This window comes from Acipenser ruthenus, chromosome 20 (genome assembly GCF_902713425.1).
Source record: "Acipenser ruthenus chromosome 20, fAciRut3.2 maternal haplotype, whole genome shotgun sequence".
NCBI classification, from domain to species: domain Eukaryota; kingdom Metazoa; phylum Chordata; class Actinopteri; order Acipenseriformes; family Acipenseridae; genus Acipenser; species Acipenser ruthenus.
The window spans coordinates 24,520,529-24,541,389 of NC_081208.1; the positions used below are offsets into that span (position 1 = coordinate 24,520,529).

The window sequence follows — 20,861 nt, forward strand, 5'->3', positions numbered from 1 at the left end:
GTTACTGATGCATTTTAAATACAGTCAGCACTCACATATTCAACCCTATACAATTTTGACTTCAGTGAGTGTTAAACGAGTGTGACGCATATCTGATTATTTCATTTTGGCTTGTTCCAACCTTTGTCCATTTTTTCACCAAAAAGATACAATGTCAAAAATACATAGCTGAAAGGACTGTGTTTTAAAATAAGTAGGCTTCCATTTAGATGTACTGTATTTGTTTTTGTTGGTACCTCTTTTGAGGGATCTTTTCAACCACCTTTAGATAAAATGCATTCAAGATGCTAAATAAATCATAACATGCTTTCGTTTTTATGCGTTTCAAGGATTTATTGATTTACTTTTGCCCCCTCCTAAGTCAGACTGACAAATGTACATGCACAGGTGATTGATTATAAAGTAAGTTTATAACTTTGACAAACAAACCAAAATACACAATAGGATAACAAACAGGCTATACATTAACATTAAGAACATGTAGATGGTATTAAGTATACCTTTTTTTATTGGGGATTATATGCTTAGACAACAGGAGGAAGCCAGGCACTTTACTGAATACGTAAAGAGAATTTTTACTTTGGTATAAATGTGAATTAAATCAAACTTTCGGTGTCTCCACCTGTCAACTTGCATTGCTCAACAAAAAACTGTTTCTTTCCATAACAGCACTGCAAAGCAACCAACTGACTTTATAATCACCCTGTATAAGTGTGGAATTACAGACTAGCTCGGGGGTGGGGGTCAATAAATATATATCTGATTCAGATTAAATATGAGAAGCACGTCTTTTTCATAGACCCAGGAAAAAAAAAAATCAATGGTGAAGAAGAAATATAAAAAGGATAAAAATGCCCCCCCCCCCTTTACTATTAAATTTGTGGAAATTCATCAGCTTTCTTTGTATAAGAAAACTCTTCCCTTATCAAGCGGAGATCACTTGAGTGGAATCAATTGTGTTCTGCTCTGCTTTGCTGTTTTCAAATCCAATTTCTTCCATGTCATCTCAGCGCACATTTATAAGGAACAGAGCATTTGATTATCTCCCTGTTTCTAGCGCTTTCCACGGCCGCTGCATTGTATTCAATGAAATGATGTGTCTGCTAAGCACACTTTCCAGGTCACTGCCTGTTACATAAACCCCCTGCCTCACAAACTCTTGATGTTTTCAATCTAAAGAGCACCAGTCCCAAACTATTTAGCACAAGCACACCTGCATTAATATACATACAGATGATACTGTGTATTCTATAAAGAAAATAGTACATTTTTTGACTGCTAGTCAGCAACACTTGCAGTACCTAAAATAATGAACATTAACAATATGAACAATTAAAGCAGCATATATTATAGCTTTCAGCCATTCTGTCTCTATATCTACTGCACTGTATGTTAACTGAAGTGTTTTACATAAAATATATTCATGCACACATAGCATTTATATGTGTGTGTGTGTAAGCTTGTATTTCTACATGTGTACCGGTGTGTGTGTGTATTAAAAGGAGTTTGCCTGTATAAAATGCTGCTGCAAAGCTTATCGCTCTCATTCTCCCCTCTCTTGCTCACTCCCTTGTGATCACAAGTGATAGCTAAGGCAATTACTGGAAAAATCACTGCATCATTTCATTTCTGCACTGCCTAACTTTAATTGCTTAATGCATCCTTTACTGCCTCTCTGCTCCCCCATATCACTCTCCCTCTCTTTCCTTTATTGCAGAGCTGTTCTGGTAATTAAAACTGAACTTGCACATAAACCTATAAAAAGACACAAATATCTATAATATATACCATTCTCCTTGACACCTCTCTTTCTTTATTGAAATTTACATTTTTCTGTGGTTTCCTCTATAATAGGTAATGCCTGCAGTTATTTGAAAGCTAGATGGAGAGCATGCCAAATGTAATAGTTAATATAATTTTTCTAGGCCATTTTCCACAAAGATTTTTCCTTGTCAAAGTTACTGAAGTAATGAGTGCACATGATTTTAAACAAAGCTACAAGTACATATAGATTTTAAAGTCATTTGATCCATGTCAGAGTGCTTCAAGTGGCAAGATGCATGCTGTACCTACCGGAGATGCACACACTTATTTTAAATGGCCACCTATACAAAGTGAGTGCCTGACAATCTCTTTTTAATAACCAGTTATAATGAAAAAATGATATACAGCTACATAGTACATACCTCTCCAAGCAAAATGTGGGTTGTGTAATATTCACGGTTTATTATCTTAATTATTCCCAACTCTGCAATCGTGCAGTTTTTGGAAAGGATATTAAAAAAAAGGCTGTATCGTAACTCCAAGGTGTCAAGAAAGGTGTTTTTCATTATTTTTTCCTATCCAAGGGATATTTCATGGGTTTTGAATGTGGTGCACCAGCTCACACACAGACACACACACACACACACACACACACAGTATCATCTCTTCCTCTCTCTCAGCTCTGCAGCCCCAGGAAAGGTGATTATTCAGCGGCAGTCGGCTGCTGGTGTTTAACTGACACGGTGCAATAAAAATTCCTTTTATTTAATTATTTTTTTAGGCAGAGAAGAGAACACGCTGACACTTGTCTTCTGCAGTGCATCATGTTTTCCAGTTCGTGTGTGTGTTTGTGTGTGTGTTGCCTTTTACAATAGGTGAGGACCATTTCGGACAGTTATTTCCTCAGAAAATATAGAAAGCTATTAAAATACAACTACATGCAGTGCACCCTCATTAAAACACTATAGTAGACAGCCATAGTTTAGAGACAGTGCTAAAAGTGTTACCCTTTTAATGAGAATGCAAGTGCCTTGGTAGCATTACTCGAATATAAATGGCTGCTTTATAAAAAGAGTGGCGAGAACCACAGATCTATTTTTTTAATGATTTTCTTTCTTTTTCTTTTTTAAGTAGTATTATTTATTTTATTTATGAGAAAAGGGATCGGATATTGCAGTTTTAATGCCAGATTTCAGTGCTGTCGACTTGTAAAAATTGTTTCCAAATAGTTTTTAAGTATGTATTTAATCGAGTGTTTTATACCTTTGTTTTTTGACAACCCAGTGTGGATTCTGTTAATTGCTGTAAAAATAGACAGCCTCATTAGACTCATATTTTTAATTAACAACAATGTGCACCTGTCAGTGACAAATTGATGGATTTAACATTTCAAAAGAAATCTTAGTTTTAATTTGATTACATGATAAAACATGTAATGAGGTTATAAAGACAATCATCCTGAGGTTTAATTGAGGTTTTCAATTGAGTAAAGAGAAATTACTGTGTGGAGTAGTGGTTAGGGCTCTGGACTCTTGACCGGAGGGTTATGGGTTCAATCCCCAGTGGGGGACACTGCTGTTGTACCCTTGAGCAAGGTACTTTACCTAGATTGCTTCAGTAAAAACCCAACTGTATAAATGGGTAATTGTATGTAAAAATAATGTGATATCTGTATAATGTGAAATAATGTATAATGTGATATCTTGTAACAATTGTAAGTCACCCTGGATAAGGGCGTCTGCTAAGAAATAAATAATAATAATAATAAACAAACACTCTCACTAGTTACTCTCAACATCCCCCTTTCATCCCTCCATACAAAGAAAACAAATACATACATGAACACATCCTTAACAAATTCACACATTGAATAATTGACAGGTGATTGCATTAACACCCTCTTTACTGGATATGTCTATCCTTGGATTATGGCTACCAGTTTGTCAGAATAGATAAATGACTCCCTCCGAAATACTTTCAGTAGTTCCACCTGTTTTGTTTAGTGTTGTCATGCAAGTACAGATGTTTGAACCTGATAACTTTAAAGCACCCCGTGATCTCAACAGGGCTCTCAGAATCATGTGACGTTTTTAATTTTTAAAAAAATAACAATAGTTATCAAGATGCGATGGCTCAACAGAAAATACAAAGTGAACCTAAACAACAATTTGCTCATTAATACCGTCCCGTTTAACTATATTAATCCTGCAGGTGTTTCCCCTCCAAGGGTTGTGTATTAACCCCTTTAATTCACATCACATCACTAAATACAATACAAACACACTAAGGAGGTCTGTGACAGAACAGGTTTTATGGCAGATATTGAAATCCACTACTGTTCCAAATATTAAAATAGACCCTCTCATCATTAAATAATAATGATGTGAATAATTAAAATAACTGGTGAGCTATTTTAACTGGTACATCCAAGTAAGGCTCTGCTTGCCTGAGGGACTGTGTGGTGTAATGTTAGTGGAGAGAGGCAGATCCCACTATTGACTTTCTGTATTGATTTCCACACTGGAGTCAAGTCCTTAGAATCACAGGAACTTTTTAATCCAGAAAAAAAGGTGTGTATGACTGTGAACTTAGCTCAAATCAGTACCCAGCACTCCGACTGGATTTCTGAGAAACTAGGATTCTGCTTTCTGGATGTTGCGTTTGAGAATATGGTCTACCCCTCATATGATTAAATGCGTTACTCAAATTTCATCACGGACTGTGTAATAAATGAAAGATGCGGCTTCTTGCTAAGACAGTCGCAATGGACAAGACAGATCTGATTGACTGTGACTGGGGGCTGATGGTAGGTTCTTGGCTGGTAGGTTCTTTATATATTACTGTTGTTTCACAAGGAACGGTATAAAAGTGGATCCTGAAGAGCATTCTGGTAAATAAGAGATATTCAAGTCACATACAGAATACCATCAGAACACTTTAAACATCTTGCAGACTCGACATCTCAAATCAATGCTGTTTTGGCTGCCCGTGGTGCCCTTTTACCCTATAGACAATGTTACGGCAGGTGATTCTATTTTTTTGTCCTCGTCTCTTTATAGTACTTCTGTTTCTTTGTGTTAATTTTAAAGGGTACATAAGGACCTTTTTATTTTATTGTGTTACATGTTCCCATGTGTTGCTACAACTGTTTACATAAGGTGTGTGTATTGTTTTCATTTTTATTTTATTTTTTTTACATTTTGACCACTTTTGTAAACTTTTAAATTGCATTCCCTGCCTCAAGATGGCTTCCCATGTACCCGCATGGACCTCTCAGAACTACATTTCCCATCATCTTCCTGCTCACTGGTAAATCCATCTCATCCATCTGAGCTGTCCATGCGGGTACATGTGAAGCCATCTTGAAGCAGGGAATGCAATTTAAAAGTTTAAAAAAGTGGTCAAAATGTAAAAAATATTACTCAATACACACACGTTACGTAAACAGTTGTAGCAACACATGGGAACATGTAACACAATAAAATAAAAAGGTCCTTATGTGCTCTTTAAAGCTGCAATGTCTCACAATCATGTTCAGCACTACCATTCCATAGTATTTGTAAACTACATTCTTCCATTGTTGCCAAATAGTATGCCCTTGCTACTACTTACAGCAGTAAGAGGTTTTAAATCACATACATAAAGTCTGCTGTGGACATTTAACACCCATGTGTGGATTCTGCTGATTGCAGTAAAAATTGATAGTCCCTTACCCTCTCATTTGTATTTAATTAACAACAATGTGAAATTAGCAGCGACAAATCAATGCATTTAATCTTTGAAAGAAATCTGGCTTCATTTGATTAAGCTTTTATTCGTTTATCAGGTTTGCAGACAACCATCCTGCATGCAATTAACTGTTTTCATGAAGTACATTTCTGTGTGCCTATGTTAAAATAACCGGCCTGTGAAACCACTACTATTTTGGGAAAAAAATGCAAGGATGTAACAGGCTTTTATTCTGACACATTCACTGCAAGACTCATGGTTTATCTCAAGACTGTAGAGATGATGGCTTCTGAAATATGTTCAGTAGCAAAGCTCCAGTGGATTGATGACCCAAGACACGTGCATTTAGATATCAAAACAATCGTGATTGTGGTTTACAAAGAAATTGCTAAAATATTCAGAGCACAGGATGCAGTAAATGTAAGTAATGAGAGTGTTTTATAAATTGCACAGTGCTCTCTGATGCTTTACTACCTCAACAGAAGGCTGTGAATTTCATACTAAAACCAAGGTCTGCCGCAGAAGCTCATTATAAAAGCTGAAGTACTGTTGTTTCTCATCTGATAGAGTAACATGCCCTTTGAAAATGAATACCATTGTCACCGAACTCCAGCACACAAGAGAATTGGAGGAGCTGCTATTATTTCATTGAACAGTGTGTGACTATATATGAACACACATACCGTTACACATTGATACACATAGATTTGCTCATATAGGTGCACACACCCACACTGTAGGATATATTTTAACTGGATTCGACTATTTTTATTGCAAGAAAAAAAAAAGAAGATACACACTTATGCATAATATATGTGTAATATAATAACCGAACTATTTTAGAGCCAGCAAGATGTTTACTTTATGGAAATCTACCATACAATATGGATTTATTAATGATGACGATAGGCAATGAAATAGTTATTTTGTCTTGTGGAAAAGGTTTCTAGGTGTTTAGGGATTGACACAACGACTGAAGTTTAAGTCACATAAAGCATCCATTACAGGCTCAGCAACAGTTCAGCATCCAACAACTGAAAATATGAAATTTGGGGGTCAGATTCATAATGAACCAGATGTTCACTGGAGGTCTCCCATTCAAGCACAGACCCTTACTGTTTAACATTTTGAGATATGACCCAATCTCATTCCAAAAGACACATATAAGGCATGACCCATCCACTTACAATTCCCAGATCTAACCAGATAACAATCAAATAACCTAACCTACTTTCTGAGGTCACATACCAAAAAGTACTGGACAGGTTTGACCCAGATGACAAAATCGAATGTCAAGTAACTGGAAATAAACAACTCAAAGTATGATCTAAATTGTCCACAAGTTGTTTATTATGTACACATTTTTTAACATTAAAAGTAAATGTTAGACTAGAAAAAAAAGCTTTGCTAACCTGGCCCATGATGCGTCTGATTAAGCACAGTATAGGAAAACCTGGACTCGAAATACTGCGAAGCAGTGGGAATCTCCATATTCACCCTGTGAATTTGTGCCGCAATGTCTGCTGTGTGACGAATGAACACATTTCAGCAGGAAACAAACACACAAGTGAAAGAAATGCAGTTAACTATACCGGGGGTGGGAGAGAGAGGGAGAGAGAGAAATGAGGTTGTTAAATATCACTGGCAATTCAGATTTGCAGACATTTCATCTGAAATCCCATCAGCTATCAAATTGGGAAAGCAGCGGGATGTGAGGCAGCTAGCAGCGTCTCAGGAAGCAGACAGAAGTGGCAGCAAGCGCAGCCACCTCATAAAAATAAAATCACGTCCGCACTGACTGAGGTGGGGGGAAAAATGAAATACAAAAACAGAATTGCAAGACAGCTCTGCACCAGCACATTTTCATAAAATCCAGACAGAAATAAATAAATAAATAAATAAATAAATATTTTTGGGTCTCAGTGCTAAAATGGGGGACAATGATTTAAGCAAATCAGAGCGGAAAGCGGGACGCTGGCATTGAGATAATAAACATTAAGCAGTGATTGGTAGAGAGTCACAAAAATGAATAAATGATAGAAAATAATGAGATATTACAATTTCTTGATAAGCAGGTAAATTCCGAGCTCCCATCAATCAAAAGTTAATATCAACCTTGTAGACTGCACCCATTTGATTATTATTATTATTGAAGCCATTTCATTTTATTAATTGTCTTGGCTCAAATCATAATCAGCGAGTCAAACTGAGACAGACTGCCACATTTGAATGCCCAACACCCCCCCCCCCCCCCCCCCATACCTGACGGCAGCATTTCTATTGCCAAAGTATACAGTGGCTGTGTGTGTTTTTGTGCTATGAATGTGGCAGTCTGGCTATATATTATTTTCCATTGTGTATTTTTTGTGAAGACATTGATTTTGAACTGCCACAGGATTGCAGATGCAAGCTATCTTTGTTTTGTAAGCAGTAAGCTAGCTTCAACATTCGTGTTCTCATGAGTAATATTGAATTCGAAGGCTTTTTGCGGCTTTTGATTGCTTTTAAATTCAGCTGCCAAGATTACCTGACAGAACAAAGCCAAGCTGCTGGTGAGAACTGGCTGTGTCAAGTGCAGTATCAAAAACTTTGACTTCATAAAGAAAGGAGATTTACAATTTTCAAATTGTTCACAAAGGACCACAATCACTGACTGTAGAAAGCTGTTTTCATAACGGTAAATAAAGCTTTAAATTGAAATTGAAAACATCCGCCAGTCCATACCAGCCCAGTCTTTGTAACCCTCAGACTCAGCCACACTACAATTAAAGACTAGCAGGAACTCAGTAATACATTCTCATTTACTGCACTGGAAACCAACCACAGAGCTCCAGAACTCTTCACACACAAGCCAGCATCCACCAGATTTTGATCACTATTTTGATCATTAGCCGCCAATATTTACTTTTACAAAAATGTTAATATTTATTATTATTATTATTATTATTATTATCTCATTGGATAAGTGGTGTTTGGATAGTAAGTAATCTCTTGTGAAATTGCCAAATTCTGCTCTTTCTAATGTGATTGAGATAATTTAATCCCTTCTTGAGACAAATGTGGTCCATGTAATGCAGATAATGCAATAACCCTTATAGGAGTTGGGTATAGAGCTCTTTATTACTCGTGACGGTAGTAGAGCTTTGTTTTCCATCATATGGTACCTTGATCTGCCATGTTTCATTGCTCTGAACCACCAATATCATCTCTACATTTCCCTGCGTCATGAGAAAATCAATTTAGGCATAAACTAAATTATGACTTAATAAAGCTTATTTACCCATTGATATTGAAATTACTTTTACAAGGACATGTTTCAATTTAGCTACAGCACCATGTCACTGTTGGAGCCCTTTTATATTTTTTCATTTTATTTTTAACAAATGTCGTTTTATTACAGATACACATTAATAAAACAACTCAAATAGATGTATATCAATAATAGTATACATCATGTTTTAACTACATACATATTTTTTATTAAACATCATCCGCTTTTACTTTAAAACATTTTGACAAACAGACCTTGCACAGAAAAATAATGTAGTTACCATAATTTCTCATTAGCAGCAGAAACGGTATTGTACAGTCCCCCACTCTTTAATGAGCTGCCTATTTACTGTAAATGCTGCCCATGCCCTCTATAAAAATACAATAAGGTAAAATAAATATATATATATATATATATATATTTACACTGCCTTACTGTTGTGGGGTTGTCTAATAATTGCACATACCGCAGTCTACCCATTACAAAAAAACAATAGGATTTGGATTTCAATCCCATTGCACTGAAGCAGGGCCCCAGTATACAAGCTTGGGGTTTCTCAGTATTTAAACACTAAGCAAAGCAGATACATTCATTCAAATCCAGTCAAAACCAAAACAGCATGTGCTCCAATGCAAAGTTTGCACTACTTGAAATAAAACAAATAATTAGCATACTAATACAAAATACAAGCCATATTTTCTCCAAAAGGAATACACAGCTAATGCTGAATGACAGTATCTTTCAACTCCCATTCGAGACGACAGTTGCAAAATCTGCATTATTTTGTCACCGTCAGCTGCATGCATCCCCTCACGCTCAGATTCTTTGCAGCGTTGTTTAATTGTTATGCACGGTTTGGGCATTTTAGAAACAAACGCCTCTTCTCTTCCATCACAATTTTAATTCCCAAACGATTTCGCTTCAAATTATACATCTGCACAAGTGCTAGTCAGAGCTTCAGTTTCCATTCAGACTGCGTCTATGTATTTATTTAAAGTATTTTTTGTATAAACCTCCCAATTTAAACATGTCATTCTGTGTTTGCTTTACAATTATTTTTTGTTTTATTTCATTTTATATTTGTATTTTGTTTTATATGTTACATTTCGTTTTATTTCATGCTATTTCGTATTTTTGAAAAACACAGGGCTCTAGTCATTGTATTTTATCCTGCATCCCTCTTTGTTTGATGTGGTCATTATATGAAAGTTTTGATTGCATCTTTGAGGATAAAGTTGTGAAAGAAATTCGTACAAAGAATTGTTCAAACATCTGCACCAGTAGATAGAGAGTATCAAGGACCAACAAGGGTACTCCCCCCAAAAAGGGAAAATACCAGAACATGAACTTGCAACTTTTTATTTCGGTATATCCAAGCTGTTAAATAAGCTTTGCCAATTTTGCACCGCAGCTTCGTAAATCTAACCCAAATACAGGGTATTCAAAGCACCACATTAACCATATTCTCTGGATCTCTGCAGCAGTTTTGCAGTAGTACGGAGATGAGAGTTGCCTTTTGCACATCATTTCCAAGGAAAATCACATTTGACACCATAATAATTGAGTATGTTTTTGTGTCATTTCTTTGACACTGTCTGGAGCAGAGAGAGAGAGAGCGAGAGAGAGAGAGAGAGACCGGTGGTGAATGCACAATGCTGTTTAGCCGAGCTTGTAAACAACAAATTAAACTGGGGAACTGGTAGTTAACTGCTCTGACGTGAGCTGAAGATCCATTACTGTTTCTGCCTGCCATTTGTTCACATTCCCTTTCGCTGGATTCACTGACCATGCTACATAAAGCAATGACCTCAAAAAGGCAAAGAAATCACTCGTCTCCTGCATTCCACAGATCATTCAGAGAAATCAGAGAAAAAACGGGCAGGAGGGTTGGCAAAAATTCCAAACTTCAAAACGGTTTTAATGATCTAAACACCAACAAATCTAAATACTGTAGCCCTAAACCTTGTAAAACTGCTCTATTGCAGAATATTTTAAAATATATTCAGTAATATTGATAAGGTCAACAAACATCTCTGTGAAACAAACTACTGTTCAGATCTATTATAAGGCTGGAAAGTCCTAAAAAAATCAATTTTACATCTACTTTCCAGTGCACATCAATAGACTCATAGTTATAGTTAGAATATTAACCTGTTAATACCATTGCAATCAAAACATTTCATAACTTTAAAATGTGTTTTTCTTTGTTTCAAAATAGTGTGTATCAAATACTTGTAACATTATTTTAAATTATAAATAAAAGATGATCAAACTGTGTTGAATATGCAGCATATAGCAGGTTGAAATATTTTGGATTATCTGGTAACTGGCCTCACCTTGGCACAGGGCCGACACTGTTGATACTGAAGTGGTGTGTCTCCGTGGAGTAGCTCTGAGCACATACAGTCTCTTCATTTTCCCGGGAATGTTTGCAGAACTTGGAATTGCTTTAATAATTTACACTGTTAATTTCCTTCTCTGCTCCCCTCTACATACCGTCTCTGTTCAAACAGTGCTGTGTTGGTTCAGTGCACTGCGGCCTCAAGTATATTGTTTAGAGAAGACAGCTCTGAAAGTGTGTGAAGACATTTAGGGCATCAGGGACACTCAAATACATTTACTACGCTTTTGCGCTAGTCCACTACTATGCATCTAAACAAAATAGCTGTTATTAACAAGAAAAATGTGTTGAAATAACAACTAGACATTTTAATTTACAGCTGCACCAGAATGACCATATTCTCTGGATCCCAGCAGCAGCTTTGCAATTTGTCTTTCATTTTTCCCTACAAGCAGCTGGAAGTCACTTGGCCACTTTTCTTTTACTGCTGTGGAAAAACCCTCCAACAGGGCAAGGAAATCAGGCAAGTGGGGCACAAGACAACACAATTCTATTGTAGCCAATGGGTATAAAAGTACTAACCTAAATATCGCCCACATTATTCTCACAGAGGACTTTAAATTGTCAGAACTTGTGTTTGTTACCCTGTATTTGTGTGAAATGCTGTAATTCTTTCTTTATGTCATTAGGTCAACACAAAGCAATGCACTGCAAAGATTTGCAGGATCCCCTACAAATGTGTTAGCAAAAACACAACAAAAAACACAGCAATATTTTATTGATCAAGTCCAATGAGAATATTTCCATTGGACCCATTATGGCTCATGCTGCTACACAGTAATGGATGTCTTATTATTTTCATCCCATTAAACAGGACTTGCGTGTGGAAAATAAAGATCACTTGGCCCACTTTTGAAGAGAAACCCCAGTGTTAACACAGGTCAAAAACATTTTTGTATAACTATCTTAAAGCCAAAGAAAACCGGGCTTTATTAAATATATAGGAACCTGTTACTCTATCTATTTTGTTCACAAGGTTTCTCTGCTGCATTAAAGCTCAATGCTAAGTTTCCGTTGGTCCTGCTTTGTGCTTTCTACATATAAAACAAAACAACAAAATACTGGCTATCCCATTTTTTAAAATATAATGGTTTATTACGATATTATTAAACTGGAGCATTTTCAGAAGATTGCAGCAACCTTGTAAAGACTCGAGCAGATGCAATACAAAGGGACTGCATTGAGACAGTACCCCTGGGAGTGACCACTGCAGCACACGTGGGACCACATATATTAACTGCCCTTTCTCTAATCTGAGAGACTTTCAGTATTTATAGCCTGCTCTGGCTCTCCAGAGAGGTGGATTATTACCATACACAACACATGCCAACTCCCCCGAGCACTAGGGGGGTTTAACACTTAAACCACATCACTTGTTTCCACACCAGGGGGCTACACTTAGAATGCACTCGAAACCTGGGTTTCAATTGTCTAGTGCTGCAAGGTCCTGCACACCATCTTTCAAGCAGAAACCAGTGCTTGGGTAGGAAAATCACGGCAGGTGTTGAGATGTTGAGATATATATATATATATATATTTTTTTTTTCTGGTTCAGTCCATCACTATAGATCAGTGAGTTATTACCGATTATACAGTACAATAAAACCTTGATCATCCAAACTTCAATTTCACACCACTGGTAACCTGGCATGTTGTGTGCAATACTCTACTGCCCATGTCTCATAAAAACGAGCTAACCAGCCCTACAGTATATCCATTTACGGGGCTCTATGTTATGTATTTAAAAGGTAAAAGGGGGGCAATAGAAATATTTCTGGAAACATATTCGTTGGATGTCATTTAAAAAAAAAAAGAAAACGTATATTCATTATTTGATTATTGGTTCCATTTAGTTTGTATAGTCACACAGTAAGAAATGCAAGAAATAATACAGGTGGTTTTTCAGGTCAGGATTATTGGCATTAAGATTACACCAATTAACAAGATATTTAAAACAAATAATAATACAAATTATAATAATAATTTTAAAAACCATTAATAAAAGAGATGCATCGAAACAAGATAGTGATAATTGGGGATTTTATGAGTGCGTGCACTAAGTGTACAATTTACATTTTTTGTGCAGCCACATGTCAAAAAAACTGCAAATCAAAGCAACCCCTTTTGATGAATATAAAACAGAAAGCCCTGCCGAGAATCTCTCTCTCTTTCTAATCATAAACCGTCGCAGCGGCAGCAGCAATCCCCCGCTTCGTACAAAATGAAAGGAGTGGAATGAGAGAGAGAGCGAGGAAGAGAAGGAGAGAATCACAACAAAGGCTGGTTTTGAATAGTAATAAACACTTGTCTTCTTGAGACGGATGAGATGGGGAGAGGAGGGATGACAAACGGGTGTAACTCCCCACAGAGCCGACATGTCATCTACAGCTTCCTTCCTTCCTTCCTTCCTTCCTTCCTTCCTTCCTTTTATTTGTAGGTTTACTTAAAGCTGTAGTCTCCCACAATCATGTTCAGTTTTACACCAGAATAATACATGTGTCCGTCTCTTTCTCCATAGAAAAGAGTAGGTCACTTGGCTACTTTGTTTTACTGCTGTGGAAAACACATTTGCCGCAGTGCAATGCAACTGGGCAGATGAAGGCACTCAATCACCAAGTCACTTGTTAAAAATGACTTATCTTATAAAAATCTTATATCCCAATGGGAGCTAAGGTAGCAAAACAAAACTGATGTTTTTATTATACGTATTATAAAATTTCACAGAAAAAAAAAAAATAAATCAAAGAAATGACATTAGTATGAAACACTAATTTATTTATTTATTTATTTATTTTTTTAATCATTATGAGTAGTTCATACGGCAATTGTTAAAAGACAGCACTGTGCTTAACTTAATTTTTTTATGTATCATTTTTTACTTTGAGCAGTGTTAAATATATTATTTAGTGCTCCTTGTTATGTCCAGTGCTTGGCAGTTCCTAATTGTTGAGATGACAAAACTAATTTAATTGGTGACCTACAGAACAGTTAACTGGCTTTGAACACAAAGCCCCAGGGGTGCAACACTAGTGCATTAACACACTGTGGTACCAGCATAACCAAAGAGCCCTCAATGTTACTGCATCTCATTCCTTGTACTGGATTTATTATTTCACTATATACTGGCTTTCTCAAGCTTGTCCCTGACACAGGATCTCTCTCCCACCCAGGCACAGGCTCTTGAAAGTGACACATGTGTGGGTGTCACAGGCATGTCATCTGCCCGCTGAAGTATAAGGCAATCTCCTCCGAGCGGCACGTGACGAGTGAGAGTGCTGGGCAGGAGCACCCAGCTCTGCTGCCCTCTTGATACTGTCACACAAGAGTAATGGCTCTCTGCTCTGAACTCCACTACCAAACTAATGTTGTGTGACTTTGCCTCTCCTTCCTAATGCACAGCCATTGTCAGGGGGGAAGGCGGGGGTGATAACTGACCTAGCGCTCCTCCTGTCACTGCCCCAGGGTCCTGGTGACATGCGCATCTCAACTTGAACCATTAGACCACACTGCTTCCCTCCTAGTCCCTCAGCTCTAACCATTAGGCCATCCTCCCAGGCGTTTAGTTCCAACTACAAGGCCACACAGCTTCACTCCCACCTTGTCCTTCAGCTCTAAACTTAGACCCACGGTGATTCCTTCTCTCCCAGTTGCCGGTCTAACTACTTGCCCACACTGCTTTCCCAAAACTCAGTCAATGAAATACAGTTGGGCTGTATTTTTCTAACACCTGGCACCGATCGTTGTTTGTTATTATTACTACTACTCTTAAAATGAAAAAATCATGAACTGTGTTTTTTTGGTTTTCGCTGACAATGTTTAAACTCTGCAATTACAATCTAATCCTATGCAGGAATTACAAGGCAATTATGCACAATTACACACTGATTAAAATTACATAGCATTAGGATTCATTACAGTAAATGGACCCCCTCCCTCTCTGGGCCAGGTGCCAGGTAGTTGCGAGTGTCAGGACATAATGAGGCAGTTAGCTCATCTTTTGGGGGGGGTGACAACAGCCAGTTGCTGACATACATGCTTGGTTTTCAGAAGGCACATATTTTCCTGTGCTGTTAATCAGAAGGAAAAAAAGAAAGAAATCCCCTACAACTGTCCAAGGCTGCCAAATACAAATATCTACCCAAAATAAATGACAATCTGAGCCTGTTATTATGTTTACACCAGTAGATCACCACATCTATGATCTAACCACAAGATACAAAGACAGCACTGTTCTGACTCTTTTCACAAGCCCTCAGTGAGTGCAGTACTTACACTCTGGCCCAGGGCACCGCTGCAGGTTGCACTTCCAAACTCCAGCAGCTCTCTCCTCAGATGGCTAATGGTTTCCTTCAAATGCCATACCTGCAAAAGGAAGGAACAGAATGCATGCTACAATTATGAATAAATACTGTGGCTTCACTTCCGTCCTGTGCCGAACTGGTAAATTAAAATAAAAACAGGCTTCACACGCCAAGGCAGATTATTTCACACACACCTCTCTACACATACTGTACTGCATACACTAACAATGATACGTCTGGATTTTGGGTTACGTTATTACAGTTCAGTGCACATAGATATTAGAATATTTGGCAAGGACAAATGTTTTGATTAGTTATTAGCATGGCTTTAAGCTTGCGAGCTTAAATAAAACATTCAATGAAATGATCGATTACTCACCATGGATTCCTGTTTGGTGTCTAGTGAAAGCACAAACATGTTTTTTGTTGTTTTTAAATGTTTTTGTGAAGTCTTCATTTTTTTGTACTTCTTCCTTCTTAATAATAAAGTTATGCATATATTATAATATTATTTGAAGGCTTTTGATCCCCTGTTATTGATGATTTTTACGTGTCTGATATTGATTATAATATAGTGATTGCACCTGCAGTGTCTTATATGTTATAACTTCAGGGAAGAACCTATCTGCCAGCAAGTGTGGGGGATTGCTGGTATGAACCTCAATGCTGAAAATAATTCTGTGGCTCCTGCTGGTGGAGCAAGCCTACCACGTCCTAAACACAGTGAGTTACCTCTTGACCCAGCTCATTGACTCTGCTCTCCAGCTTGTGCTGCTCCTGCAGAAGGCTCAGTTTGTCTGAGTCTTTGAGCGAGATCTCCTGGTGCAGCTCTGTGATGGTGTCCTGAAGCTCCTGGATCTTTGACTCACGATCCTGAACCTGAAACACAAAATCACACAAGCACCGGTTAAACACAGAATCACAACCAGCAACAAAACACCACCCCCTACTAAATCACAGCACAAAACCACCAGCTCAGAACAGTACCTCCTAAAGGACACAGCAAACATGCACAAAGCTTAAACGATGTGCCCTACTGGATACAGAACCAACCCACAGTGTAAACACGCTTTCTATCGAGTTCAACATACCTGCTGGTTTAAATACGAATGCCTTGAACTTGGAGCCCAAAGCAACGACTAGTGAGCATACACTGATGCACTAATCTGATATTTGAAGACCAAACCCCCAATTCTCATATTTAAATTTAAAGTTCAGGTGATTCAAGTTGAAGGAAGGGAGGTTAGCACTTTAACTCTGTTTCTTTTCTGTTAGATACGGGGTTCACAGAGTTAATTTCTCAGGTAGTGCAGGATTCGATTTTCCCTGTAGTCTGTGCTTGCCTCGTTCACACATGAGCTGGTATGTGTTCATCTCTTAATAAAAATCAACATGTTGTTCATGCAATAAACAGGGAAAACCTAGAGCAATATTTATATGAAGGTAATTATTATAATGTATACTGACTCCTAGCTTCCGATGTTAACTGCCTTGTATACTTTCCTTATAATAGAATTGTCCAAATCTACAATGTTACTAATCTAGAATGCATATTACACAGCTCCCCTCGTCTGCATATTGACAAAGGTGTCATTTTTGTTTTAAAATCTTCATAGTTTCTTGTAATGAATGAGGAAGAGTCATTTCAATTCTCAATTATAAATCTAGTATGAGAAATCATAATTTGTCAAAATTCCAGTACATCTTATCCTGTGTACAGATAAACACTGTTTGTCAGTACAGTAGTTACAGAGTACAATATAAATTTTTGTGATTTATAATAAGTTAATATTCTGTATGTCGTCTTATACCAGAAATCATTTTGCAGTAATGTTTTTATTCATACAACATCCCTGTAGCATGCAGGGCTCAGTGCTCTATATTCTACATTAACCATCCTGATTCCTGTGTTTTTCTGCATTCTCATCAAATTCACTTCCTGATCATGGAATAAACTTCCTGTTTCATTTATATTAACTTTTACTTGTTGTTTTTTTAATCACAGTACATGTTATAAATAGTAACAGAAGAATTACAATGTCCATTATTAAGATTCATCTAAAAACCCTCTGTACCTATTACCCTATACATAATTCATTGCTTGCTTATTGAACAAGTATAAGAATTTCTTCCAAAACTTTAAACACCATCAATTCTGGGGTAAAATTATGAGAAGAAATTCAAGTACACAAAAAATTTTGTGTTTTATTGACATCATAGTTTCTCTGGAGCTAAAAAAAGGTCATTGGGCACAGAATCTACGTTGAAAAATTTCATTTTTGCTCGGTATTTTAAAAACTTAATACAAATGTAATCAATAGTATGTGGATTAACATCTTCTCTCAAATGTCAATGCAAAATTTCAACAGCCTTCAATTGAAACTCAGATGAGAGCAGGTCAGAATACATGCAAAAGCAAGTGTTGAAAGCACTATCCATGCCGTTCCATCGCAGTTGGATGAGCGGTTCTCCGGATAAAACTAAAACAGAGAAATTAAACATGTTGTAAGAAAAGGGCAAATTCCAGAATATACAAGAACCCACTCAACCCAATTTCTTCACTCAAACACGCATCCCCAAAACAGAGTGGCAGACAACCCAGACTCCACCCCGAGTTCACACACAGCCAGCAACAGTGGAAATTCCTGTGCTAACCTCGCAATTAACCAATTACTATTACTGGGGTATTAGATTTCAATCCCTGTCCAGGAGACGGGGTGATGACCCAGACAATAGTGTTTCATCTCATACACGTGATGTTTTTTGGAGCAGAATGCCTTTTTTGTTATATTATGTTTTGTGCTATGAAGGTTCTGGATTGTTAGCACTAGAGACAAAGTCCTTGTTTCTAGACTCCATAAACCAGCACCACAACCAGACTGTGTGGTGGTTCTGTGATGAGGACTACAGTCCACAGAAACCAAAGTTGAGATCACTGAACTCATTTCCTATGCGACCTAAGCAGCATTCAAACTCAGGTCTTGAGATGTGAACGCATAGACCCTAAACCCACTGCACCATCATCCTGTCTGTTAATGTTAAAAGAGCATTATTTGTGAAGAATATCACGGTTGCAGTTGCAGTCTGGGAAACACATGCTTCAGGTCATTTGGCACCCACCATCTTGCTCTAACTCTCATAAATCTTTGTTTTACAGCCAAATGACAGCCAAAACCCTTCTATACAGTACTCCACAGTCCACCAAAAGAAGTCTGAGGTCCTTCACACAAAATTGGGTTATATTTTCATACCGCTTACTCCAGTCTTTTTAATTAACTTTTATTTTACCTAATAAGATGTGCCTATTTTACTTCCTAATGCAGGAGTTCCTAATTCTGTTCCTAAACTGGTCACACCCTGTATTATATGATGCAGCCTGTCTGTTATTAAGCTTACTTCCTAGCAAATCCTCAATGACATTTACTTGGTTTACAAATATAAGACAGTCTGGATTATAGTACCAGATTTGGAGATATTGCAAATCAATGCCCCATTGTAGGGGAACTTGTTGGTATAACAGGATAAGGCTTGCAGATCGATCTTGAAAAACTGTCGGTTTCATTTTCAAGAAAAAATTGTTTATTTCCCAGAATGTTGATATTGCAGAATTTATTGGAGTACAGATTTTAATAAAGAGTCACTGTTTTTTTTTTGTTTTGTTTTTATTTCCTGGTACTTGTTAGTGCAGTTATATTTACCATGCTATGTATAATTGTCCAAAGTGGAACATCACAAAAATGACTTTTTAAAATGTTTTTGTAGTTTGATTAAAATAAGATTAAATGGTGCAGACAATCATTTGCAAAACATCCCTTCAACAGTCTTTATGGTTTTCTGAATAGGTTTATACGTGCACAATCTGAGACTGCAGTAGAGTGCTGTGTGTCACTGTGAACGCAGATGTAGCATAGACTACCCAACATGGCTGGATTTGTTTGCATAATGTACTGGCGTTTTTGTTTGCATGTCCCATTCAAGAGTAAAGCCAAGAGGTAGTTAAAAGGGTGGAAATGACAGAGGTGGAGGGTGTTTTTATATCTGGCTAATTAGAGAAGTGAGGTGTTTGTTTTCCTCCTCTTTTTGTGAGTTTCCTCCTCCTACCCCTCATTACCTTTAAGATTTTTTTGTTCCCCCACAAGCAGTTTTTTTTTTTTTTTTTTTAAGTAAAAATCTTCAAATTTCACATCAATTGGTTTTATCTTTCCCCTATGTTTTATACTGTTTGCTGTCATTGAGCTCCAAATATATATCATTCATAAAAATACACTCAATCACAAGATATACAATACTATAAACAAAGACCTCCTTGAACATTTATCATGTTTTCTTTTGAACACTACAGTGGCTCCATATTCGTTATACTGTAGCAGGTGTTAAAAGGCCAAAGCATCAAATGAACCTTTTGAAAATAAAGAATTGCATTGTCTTGGTCGTCCACAGACAGCATTAGACAGACACGAATTACAGACAACTGTAGGGAAACAATATCAATTCTCAATATGGAGCCGCAAAACAAGAAATTCTCACAACTTCAAACAATAAAAAAGGAACTTAAAGGTCTGATAATGATATTTCAACCCATTTACCATAATAATAACAATTATTAAAACTGGATCTAATTGTTATTATTATTATTATTATAAACATCATCATAACCATCACTACCTTTCTCTTGATTTGAAATGCACAAAAATAACATACATACATACATTCATACATATACACACACACACATATTAACTTTATATATTATTAATATTATTATTAGAGAACGTTTACCAGTATTTGTTTTCTATTAAGCTAGAGCAACAGTTTTATTTTCTGCAATAAGAGGTTTTCCAAAGAGGAGCTTAGGGTAGGTGTATGTGTGCGGAGTGGGGTGTATACAGTGTTATTCTGTTATTGTATGTGACACTATACTCTTCCTTTCCTGCATTTAAACCATTTAAAACTCATTAAAAAAATGTAATCATCAAAACAGTAGAGGTGGGAATGGCAGTTATTTCAACACCTAGCAGAATTGTGAAGTCAAATTATCTGGGTGTTGAACTAGGAGCTAATTTACATTTTAGGGAGCACAACTGCATACATTTTTCTAATTTATTTCAAACATAAGTCAAACAAAAACCATAGTTATTACTACAGGAACATTGTGGTATTTATTCATATACCTATACTTTAAATGTAGCAAACCAACACTTGCTTACTCAGGGTACAAAGCGATTACAGCTATTTTAACTATGGCATTTATTCCAGAAGCAAAACACCTTGTTGTGTTCATTTTAACACTTTTTCTTTGTATGTATCTATATCCTTTTGCCCAGACTAGCTTATATATAAAGATACTTTTTTGTTTTTGTTTTAAATCATATGCTTTGCTAAAGGAGTATGATTC

General features: G+C 36.8%; 1 protein-coding gene across 1 annotated transcript in view; it reads right to left on the bottom strand.

Moving 5' to 3' along the window:
- Positions 1-20,861, bottom strand: part of LOC117425858 (myosin-11) — a 129,027-nt gene that overhangs the window by 55,685 nt on the left and 52,481 nt on the right. The window contains exons 8-9 of the mRNA XM_058993719.1: positions 16,199-16,345; positions 15,438-15,527 (exon numbers count right to left, since the gene is read on the bottom strand). Coding sequence (XP_058849702.1) covers positions 15,438-15,527; positions 16,199-16,345 — 237 coding nt within the window. The remainder of the gene's footprint in view (positions 1-15,437; positions 15,528-16,198; positions 16,346-20,861) is intronic.